At 47.0% G+C, this 10,512-nt stretch overlaps 1 protein-coding gene across 1 annotated transcript; it reads right to left on the bottom strand.

The window, feature by feature from the left end:
- Window positions 1–3,493: 3,493 nt before the first annotated feature.
- LOC125545405 (protein NRT1/ PTR FAMILY 5.10-like) lies at window positions 3,494–8,117 on the bottom strand. Its single transcript, XM_048709330.1, has 4 exons — window positions 7,956–8,117; window positions 7,621–7,838; window positions 4,540–5,030; window positions 3,494–4,466 (listed from the first exon to the last, which is right to left on the bottom strand). Exons 1-4 carry the CDS (start codon window positions 8,026–8,028, stop codon window positions 3,677–3,679), a joined length of 1,572 nt encoding a protein of 523 aa, XP_048565287.1. The 5' UTR covers window positions 8,029–8,117; the 3' UTR covers window positions 3,494–3,676.
- Window positions 8,118–10,512: the final 2,395 nt, after the last annotated feature.

Genomic DNA, 10,512 nt, shown 5'->3' with positions numbered 1-10,512 from the left:
AAATATCTAACTACGTTAGCAATTCTAAGCATTGTTAACCCATAACTACATGGTATTCATATTTTTATGGGAAGCCTCATGACACATTTTATTGATTGGAAACAATATATAGTTACATTGTTTGCAAGAACATCAAGAGTAAAATCCGAGGGATGTGTGTGTGTGTGTGGGGGGGGGGGGGGGGGGGGGGGGGGGGGGCTCAGCTTGACAAGAAGTTGATATCACTCCGTCGGCATGACTGTTTAATGTGTGCACCAGCATATTAGTCACATGATCAAAATCCTAAGATAAAAATTAGATTCTTCATAGATAGTTGTTGTCGGACCTGTTGTTTTCATAATTGGACATACCTTCAACTTCAGTAGGTCTAGGGGAGGAAGAGAAGAAAAATCAACTATTTCACCTCGTGTCATAATAACCATTGTTTTCAGGTTTCAAGGCACAAGTGTAGTGGAGATGTCTTTCATTTAATAAGAAGCCACCGTAAAGCAGACGAAAGAAGGCATTTAAGGGACACTTACTCTAATTAAATTTGATGTGCCATGGTCTAGTACACAAATATGGAAGTTGCACGTAGTTGCTAGATTCGAAGACAATACAAAAGTTAGCCTTATGGAAGTTACTTGTCATGACAAACATGTAGAAGGAAAAATCACAGGAGCATGCAGGGGTCGAGGCACACATATTATCAGCTGTGCTCGGCCGCAGCATTGCTTCGCGATCCGCAAAGTCATTCAATTTCGCATGAGGGCACACCAAGTTTTAGTTTCTGAAAGTTGTGACTTTTGTCGTTTGTTGTATCAAGTTCCAACGGTTAAAACTTGAAGAAGTTTTAAAAACTCGTCAAAATGTATTCAAAATAGGTTTTATTTCAAAGCCCTTGTCACAAGAAACATGAATATGAAAACGGCGCTAAATTTGGACGTTCAATTCAAAAGATACAGAGATTGAAAATTGAAAGCCAAAAGAAAAAATGGGGTTGGTGCCCCCGCCCTTGTGTGCGTGAAATCTCCTTCCATATGTAGAAGTACAATATGAGGGAAATGATGAATAAGCATGAGCTGGCAGGATGGACTTCGAAAAGGCGGACATCATGATTGGGCTGATATATATCTATTGAGCAAGTTAGTTTGTCTTAGATATCCTTACAAAGTTTGTCTTAGATATCCTTACAAAATTATATGGCTCTTAGACAAAAAGCCCAGACAACGGGATTTTTCTAAGGGCACTAAGGCGGTCAAAAGCAAAAATTAGATAACGGGATATGGATATGCGTGGGTCCCGTAGATGCCTCGATGTTCTTACTCCAACCATTGGTTCTCTTAATCCTTCCTTCCTCTCATATTTATTGGCAGGGCCTAGCATCAAGGTTCAAAATATCAGACATTGGGTTCTTGCCAGTTTGGCTTCGACATATCGGATGATATGTGATACGTCTCCAACGTATCTACTTTTCCAAACACCTTTGCTCTTATTTTGGACTCTAACTTGTATGATTTGAATGGAACTAACCCGGACTGACGTTGTTTTCAGCAGAATTATCATGGTGTTATTTATGTGCAGGAGCAAACGTTCTCGGAATGACCTGAAATTTCACGGAGCCACTTTTCAGAAAATAAGAAAAATATCTACAAAAGATGAAGGCCAGGAGACCCACCACCTTGCCACGAGGATGGGGGGCGCGCCCCCTACCTCGTGGGGCCCCTGTTGCGTCTCCGACTCCAACGCCAATTCCATATATTGAGTTTCGGGGAGAAAAAAATCAGAGAGAAGAAATTATCGCGTTTTACGATATGGAGCCGCCGCCAAGCCCTAAAACCTCTCGGGAGGGCTGATCTGGAGTCCGTTCGGGGCTCCGGAGAGGGGAATCCGTCGCCATCGTCATCATCAACCATCCTCCATCATCAATTTCATGATACTCACCGCCGTGCGTGAGTAATTCCATCGTAGGCTTGCTGGACGATGATGGGTTGGATGGGATCTATCATGTGATCGAGTTAGTTTTGTTAGCGTTTGATCCCTAGTGTCCACTATGTTCTGAGATTGATGTTGCTATGACTTTGCTATGCTTAATGCTTGTCACTAGGGCCCGAGTGCCATGATTTCAGATCTGAACCTATTATCTTTTCATCAATATATGAGTGTTCTTAATCCTATCTTGCAAGTCTATAGTCACCTATTATGTGTTATGGTCCGTTAACCCCGAAGTGACAGTAATCGGGATACTTACCGTTGATGACCGTAGTTTGAGGAGTTCATGTATTCACTATGTGTTAATGCTTTGTTCCGGTTCTCTATTAAAAGGAGGCCTTAATATCCCTTAGTTTCCGTAAGGACCCCGCTGCCACGGGAGGGTAGGACAAAAGATGTCATGCAAGTTCTTTTCCATAAGCATGTATGACTATATTTGGAATACATGCCTACATTATATCAACGAACTGGAGCTAGTTCTGTGTCACCCTAGGTTATGACTGTTACATGATGAACCGCATCCGGCATAATTCTCTATCACTGATCCATTGCCTACGAGTTTTCCATATATTATTCTTCGCTTATTTATTTTTCCGTTGCTATTGCTATCATCACTACAAAATACCAAAAACACTACTTTTACCACTGTTATCTTTTGCTACCGTTACCACTACTATCATATTACTTCGCTACTAATTACTTTGCTGCAGATATTAAGTTTCCAGGTGTGGTTGAATTGACAACTCAGCTACTAATACTTGAGAATATTCTTTGGCTCCCCTTGTGTCAAATCAACAAATTTGGGTTGAATACTCTACCCTCGAAAACCGTTGCGATCCCCTATACTTGTGGGTTATCAATATGTCAATATATTGGAGAGAATGTATGTGAATTGTTTTCATTATTCTTGTTCAAAACATGTCGTTTTTTTGCGGGGGCAAACCATTTTAGTAAAACAAAATATTTGATGTCAATGCTCTGACATAACAAATTTAGACTCTACTTTTATTAACTTCTTAATCAAGAAAGTCCTTAAGAGAGATTCACAAAATCCTTAATCTAAAATAAAAAAATACGTTATATATGCTTTTCTACAAAATATTAAGCATGACTTTGATAATATGATGAAGTGGTAAATACATAATTGTATTTTCGTTACTTTCTGATAAAGAATTATTGTCATCTACATATCGGTCTATATCAGTGGCCATATCGGCCAAATATATGCCATATCGGTGGATATTTCAATACATGTCAGATGATACATGTAAAAATGATATTTACAAAATGATATTCGTGTTTACATCGCCAGATCTCCCAAACCAATAAATATGCCCATATATTGGTCGTATCGGCCTATATTTAAAAGGTTGTGTCTAGCGTTTATTGTGGTCTTCTTGATTTGGGAGCGTTGATGCTTCTGTTCTTCGGTTCCTCCCTTTTGTGTCGCTCGGTTTGAACCAGGGCCGATAGATGCTTGACAAGCTTTGATTTTTCCCATTTCATCTCGTGTAATGTAATGTACAGCACAAAGATAAAATTAATTTTTGATCATCATATGTTATGAGTTTCTTCATAACTGGAGGCTTATACATATATGCATCTATATATATCGACAATGCACTGTAGGAAGGTGTTTGTAGCGCACTGCAGAGTGCAGCTTTCTATGCCACTGGACACCGTTGTGCATCCAGTTGTTGATGCCCTAATGGAGGGCGACTGGCTGCTCAGAATTCTTCCGGTACACATACCGGTTTGCAAAATACAAGAACACGACCACCTCCAAGGCGCTGAGGCCAGCCAAGATCCAGTAGAAGTAATCGAGGTGCGCGCGGTTGAGGTTGTCGGCGAACCAGCTCTCTCCCCCGCCCCTCGTCGTGGCCCAGTCGACCGCCCACACGAGCATGCCGCTGGCGTAGCTCCCCACGCCGAAGATGCTCAGGCACAGGGCCAGCCCCACGCTGCGGAGCCCGTCGGGCACCTGGTCGTAGAAGAACTCCTCCAGCCCGATGAAGCAGAACACCTCTGTGAAGCCCACCAGGACGTACTGCGGCACCAGCCACCACAGGCTCATCGGCACCGCCACGTCGGGCCGGTCGAGCAGGCCGGCGTCAGCGGCCACGCGGAGGCGCTTGGCTTCCACGAGCGCCGCGACGGCCATGGTGACGCAGGACATGACCATGCCGGCGCCGATGCGCTGGAGCATGGTGACTCCCGCTGGGTGCCTGGTGAGGCGCCTCGCGAGGGGCACGAGGGCGCGGTCGTAGACGGGGACCAGCGCGATGTAGGTGAAGCTCACGAAGCTCTGAAGCGCCGCGGGCGGCACGACGAGGCCCGTGGCCGCGCCCAGGCGCCTGTCCATCGTGCTGCCCTGCTTGGTGAACAGGGTGGAGACCTGCGAGGTGGCCGCGGCGATGACTATGCTTGACAACCAGATAGGAAGCAGCTTAATGAGGAACCCTTTGCCGTCCACATCTTGGTCCGTCGCCAAAAGCCTGCACAAGTAAAAACATCCGCCATTACTCACTACTATGACACCATCTCTCTGTCACGTCAATTTGCACTCACCGTTGTGTGTCAGTGGTGGCATTGTTGGTTCCAAATGTGAGCTTCTTGGTGAGGTGCGCCAAGGAACTGCTGTCCACGGGCTGCTCTACACGGTAAGTCCTCGTGCCGAGCAAGAAGACGACGAGGTACACCACCATGGTGGCCCAGCACACGGCGAACCCCTCCGTCCAGCCGACATTCTCCTCGATGTAGGTGACCACGATCGCCGCGATGGCGTAGCCCCACGATATGGAGAAGTGAAACCAGTTGAAGTAGGAGCTCCGGGACGCACCGACGCTGGGATCGAACTGGTCCGCGCCCAAAGCCTCCGAACATGGCATGTGGAAGCCCTGCGCCAGTGCTAGCAGGTAGATCGCGGTGTAGAAGAAGGCGAGCCGGGCAGGCGATGATGCCGAGGGCAGCGGCGAGCAGGTGCTGCCTGTGCTGTGGCAGCCGGCAGGATGAGGTTGCGGCGTTTGCAGCATGGATGAGACCGTCAGCATTCCCAAGCTCTGCTCATCATCAACATTAGTAACGGGATGTAAAGTAGGGTGTGGTTAGGTGTCAGTCAACTAAGAGATTTAACAAAATCTCACTCAAGTGACATATAGTATATAAGAAGAAAACAATGCATAAATCTTCACACAAGCTCGAACGAATATAGCATCGACTGAGACATAACCAATTAGCAAAACTGTATAAAAGTATGCACATGAAAGCATTACAGAGGGGTCTTCATTTTAATTGGGAATATTTATTTATTCAAAAAAATCCAAAAAAAATGAAAAAAATAATCTTGAATGTTCAAAACACATGTGTCCACAATCCCTAAAAGTTCAAGTCCAAAATTAAAATATACATGGAGAAACAAAAAATAGAAGTCCCCGTGTGAATAGTGTCATTTTTTCCATCAGCCTTTTTTGACACCATTCATCCTTTTTCTCTTAATGTGTATTTTGAATTTTGATCTGAACTTTTTGGGGATAGTAGAAATATATTTTGTGAACATTAAAAAAACTAAGAAATTTTCAACAAATGTAAAAAATTTGTAACGTGGTATCACGTGATACATGGTATCGTAGGATATTTTCACCTTGGATACTAGCCCTTTCTCGAAATCACTAGCAGCAGCAGAAATGCACGGACTGCCGGACTGATGTTCTTTTGAATTTGTGCATGTAAAACCTAAGCATATTTGCCTCCTTTTGGTTGTGATCGGAGATGCGATTCGGCGGGTGTGATCCGACGCATTGTGTGGTTCAGCATAGATTTGAATTTGAATTTGCTGACGGACAGAATGCGGCTAACGTTGGATGGCTACCTCCTGTATCCGTGTTCGCGGACTGGTCACCCCTGTCCACGGACGGATGCGGGAGGTTTTTACCGGGTTGCCGTTGAAGATGCCCTAAAAATGGTATATTGATAATTGAAAAAATATTATACTTTTATGTAAACTTGGTGGAACTTCAGAAAGTTAAACTTCAAATAAAATTAATATGTGAAGTAAAATAGAGTGCTATAACAGAATTTTTTTGTTTTATCTTTTTTTCGGCAATCTTATCTTTTATTTGAAGAGATTGCATGTTACCCAGAGTATCTGCTCTTGGACTCACATGCTCCCGTATAAATAGTAAAATCGAGAAAAGGGTTATTTTTTTAAAAAAAATCTATTTTTCTTACAAACAGTGAGGAAAGTTTTGGGCGTTTGGATAGTTTCATCATGAAATCACAATCATGGAAGTCATGGGGAAAAAATGATACTCCAAAAATTCCGAACACATTTCGGAGCACTGCTTTTTTGTTTGGCTGCGACTTCTACGAATGTGATTTCATCTTGGAACTTTGCAAGCACTCGAACATTCCTTAGTATTTGCCACACAAAAATCAGAATGTTTTGAATTTATTTTTCATTTGTTTTTACTGTTGTGCTCGAACTGAGAAGGACACTTTGGCATGTTACTCTCTTACAAACAGTACAGATAAAGTAGAGTGTGGTTTCTCACAAAAAAAAAGAGTAGACTACGGCAACCAAAAATCTTATCTTTTATTTTTAACGGAGAATCTTACGTTTTATCTGACGACCAATATGGCAACCAAGAACCATCGTTTAGAGAAAATTAAAATTTATGTACTCCCTTCATCCCAAAACGTAAGAACATCTTACATTTTGGACGGAGGGAGTATCTATTTATTTTTTTCTATTTTAGCTACATATCAGTCGATTGATTTTCACAATTAGGTCGGTCGATTTTTGAACGGAAGAAAGAGGAAGGGCCTCGCCGGAGCTAAAGAAGGGGCTCACAAGTCATCACCCCATTATCTATCTTAGGGTTCAGAGTGATGGCGTGGTGGGGCAGCGGCGGGGCTTCGCCGAAGAAAAAACTCGACACGGGAAGGGGAGGGTGGCTAGAGGGATGACCGGGGGCGATGAAAGACCGGTGGTGGAGTGGTTCAGGTAAGGGCGGGACGGCGAGGCGGTCGTGGGAGCGCCACCGGCCGCAGGAGGCGGCGGTAGCTGGCTGCGGGGAGAAAGTAGATGTGCGGGAGGTTGAAAAAAAGGCTATGTCCGTTGATTTCGCATCTGACGTTCACAAAATTGATTGACCCCAAGAGAAATTTTCAGCTGACTCACGAGATCCAGCCACGCCCAATTCTGTACGGACGGGACCAGCTTGGCTCCTAGCGCTGGAGTATCTCAGAATGACAGCAGCAGTACGCATCACATCACATGGATGTGTCATCTGTCGGTTGCCTTCTGGTTACTTCCCCGCTAACCCCGCGGTCTGGAACCTCAACGAGATGGTCGATCCAGACATTTCTCGGTTGTGTGCCAAGGATAGGCGACGATGCATCAATTCGCCGACGGCAATTGAAGCAGACCTTTTGCCGTGGCTGGATGGCAACTCCAAAAGGTTTCGCATAGTACTGACACACGCCCCAGAATGAAGTCTTGGCGAAATTCTACGGTGGAGCAAATCATTGTCACCTCCGCCGCGCGACCGCCTACCGCGCAATAATGGCAAGGGAATCAAGGCGCGGCATGGATGATGCTCTAAAGATGCTCGGAACAGGGGAGGGGGCGAAGTTTGTGCTAGCACTGACCAGCAGGTAGAGCACGCCGGCTATCAGGACGGCGCGGTACCGGCCGAGGCGCGAGTCGGCGGCGAGCGCGCCGACGAGCGGCAGCACCAGCACGGTCCCGGACCAGGCGTTCACGCCGGCGGCGGCGGCCGCCGTGGACATGCCCAGCGGGCCGGTCAGGTACGTGATCAGGTTGCCCCCCACGCCGGTGAACCCGATGCGCTCCAAGAACCCGACGGCTGCACGCAGGCACGGCGCACAGATGGTTAGTTCAGGCTTTTAAACACATATTAAGCGAGAGACGTTTAGGACGAAACAAATTAGCTCGCACGGCGGGGAATGATCGGCGAGATTACCGACGATGAAGAGCGCGGCGCGCCAGCCGCCGCGGCGGCCGTCGCGACGTGGGAGTGGCTCGCCCGACTCCATCGCTTCGCGCCTTGGCGCTCTGGCCGGAGGTGGTGCCGGTGCGTGATCTATTCAGTGTGTGCCTTCTGCTGGTGGACCTGCAGGTTACAGCTGCCCTGGGCGGTACTTATTACACTACTACCATCCACGTGTCTCTCGTGATGGAGAAGGGGCCTGTCTAAATCGATGGAATTAATAACTGCCCCACTATTATTGTGACTTTGTGAGTGTGGATCAAGGCATGTCTCTCCGTGAAATCAAGTGTGAGATGCAGATCGGTTGGCTTCTCACTTTTCAGGGGCGAGATGCAGATTGCACTCCGGTCGTCTCGTCGAGTCTACATTACAGGCTCGCATTTGTTGGTGTAGACGTATCTCGCTTGGAAAAATACAGGAAACCGAGCACCTCCAAAGCAGCAGAAGAGCTTCCTGATCAGCAGTCTTTTAGCTGACTGTTCAGAGAACGCTTTTGTTTGAATAAAGCTCTAAATTCCTCGCAAAAAAAAAGCCGGTTGAGGTTGTCCGAGAACCAGCTCTCCCCCTCGTGCTCCTCGTCGCACAGTCAACCGCCGAGACGAGCGTGCCGCTGGTGTAGCTCCTCACGCCCGCGATGCTCAGGCGAGCCCGACGCTCCGTGGCGCGCCGGGCACTTAGTCGTAGGAGAACTCCTCGAAGCCGACGATGGTGAACTCGTTGGCGAAGCCGATCGATCAGCACCAACTGCGGCGCAGCTACCTGCCGGCGGTCGACCAGGCCGGCGTCCCTGGCCGAGCGGAGGCGCACGGCTTCCACCAGCGCCGCCACAGCCATGGCGACGGACGCTATGGCCATGCCGACGCCGATGCGCCGGAGCATCATGATTGGGGTCCCGCTCGTGGACCGGACCGCACCGTGCCGGAGAAGGAAGGCCCGCCCAAAATTTGTGACCGGTCTGGTTAGTGAAATCAGTCCGAAAGAACATCCGGTCTGGTCCGGATTTTAACTGGTCGGCTCGATGGGACCGAAAAAACTACTCTCCTAGCATGCGAACCAACCTGTATTTTGATGTTCATGGTTAGAGGGATTGTGGCATTTATTTCTGGATTCCTGGTTAGAGGGCTTGTAATATACTATTTCTTTGTTTATATTTGAGTAATAGAGTTGTGTTGTGATATTATATCGTGAGTCACTGATCTTGATCATGCATGCTGCGTGGATGTTTAGTGCACCATTAATTTCGGGGGCGTCACACAGCGCCACCACCGCGCCCGCCGCCAGCCACCGTCTCTAGGTTGCCGGAACACCACCGTCCGAGCTTTACTGCCGTCGTCCTCTGCCCCGGGACGGGGAACCGCGCGCGGGTATGGGAGGTCCCGCCGCCGCCAACACCAACCCGACCAGATATAGGAGCGCTTGCCGGCGGTGGCGTGGGGGGGGGGGGGGGGGGGGGGGGGGGGGGGTGGACGAAGAGAAAAGGGGCTCGCGCCGCCCCGGCCGCCTCCTGAGGAGACGGTGCTAGGGCAGAGTCGAGAGGAGGAGGGCCCCCATTTGCAACTAGATGTTTCTAGGGTTCGTGCCGCTGTTTACTCGTCCGTGACATGGGGTTGGGCTGTTAACCCGTCTTCCAGAGCCTTCTTCACACATGACAACACACAAACGTCATAATAGCTAAAGTGTTTAACTTGATAGCAAGTTCACAAACAACAATTACTCGCAAGCTTCACTGAGTTCAAATTACTGACATAAATGAAAACATGTGATAATAAGCAGGGACATCTCCACTCTTCACTCTTTACAGGTCGTTTCTTCATCCTCCTACAAGATGGCAGCAATGATAGAACTAGTAAAGAACACAAAATTTGAATATTTAAACGACTTTACAGCGATGTCACATATTCAACACTTTCATACACTGGCAGTGCCTCCACATGACATCAGAGATGGAGAATTGGGAAAGACTGACATACCGACATTTCAAAGGCTTGGCTGATGGCGAAAAATATAGTCGCAATATACTCCCTCCGTTTCAAATTAGTTGACGCATATTTAGTACAAATCTGCGTCAACTAATTGGGAATGGAGGGAGTGGTAGTCAACCATGATGTTCTATTCCAGTCCTGTTACAGACCAACTAGGGTTCTTGATTACATAGTGGTTCACGTTCTGAAATCACAGCAGCAACACTACTTTTCTCAGTACGGTCAACGAGTATATGGAGTCATCTAAACAAAAACATGCAACGGCACCACTAATCTTGTACATGGCACAACTAAACAGAGCAAAGAAAAACAAATAGCAGACCAGTTTCAAACACCAAACAGATTTGGCTAAGAGCTAACAGATTTTAGGAGATACAATCATCAAGTTTTAGGAGGTACAAACACCAGTGAACCGCACAAAAACTATACAAACATACACCCACTAACAAATTGAAGGAGATTGGGACTCGAACCTGGATTTTGGAATGTAAGGCTAAGAGCTCAGCACGTTTCTTGCGGAGTTTCTCCATAAATTCCACATCGTCAAG

The sequence above is a fragment of the Triticum urartu genome, chromosome 3 (genome assembly GCF_003073215.2).
Source record: "Triticum urartu cultivar G1812 chromosome 3, Tu2.1, whole genome shotgun sequence".
Classification (NCBI taxonomy): domain Eukaryota; kingdom Viridiplantae; phylum Streptophyta; class Magnoliopsida; order Poales; family Poaceae; genus Triticum; species Triticum urartu.
Note: the sequence above shows the minus strand (reverse complement) of the source record. Positions and strands in the feature narration are given on the sequence as shown.

Bases quoted from the DNA above. Each gene is read 5' to 3' on its own strand.
- LOC125545405 (XM_048709330.1), bottom strand. From the start codon at position 8,028: ATGGAGTCGGGCGAGCCACTCCCACGTCGCGACGGCCGCCGCGGCGGC. The intron at 7,839-7,955 runs GTAATCTCGCCG...GCCTGCGTGCAG, and splicing joins CGCCGCGCTCTTCATCGTCG to CCGTCGGGTTCTTGGAGCGC. The intron at 4,467-4,539 runs GTGAGTGCAAAT...TTACTTGTGCAG, and splicing joins GCCACCACTGACACACAACG to GCTTTTGGCGACGGACCAAG.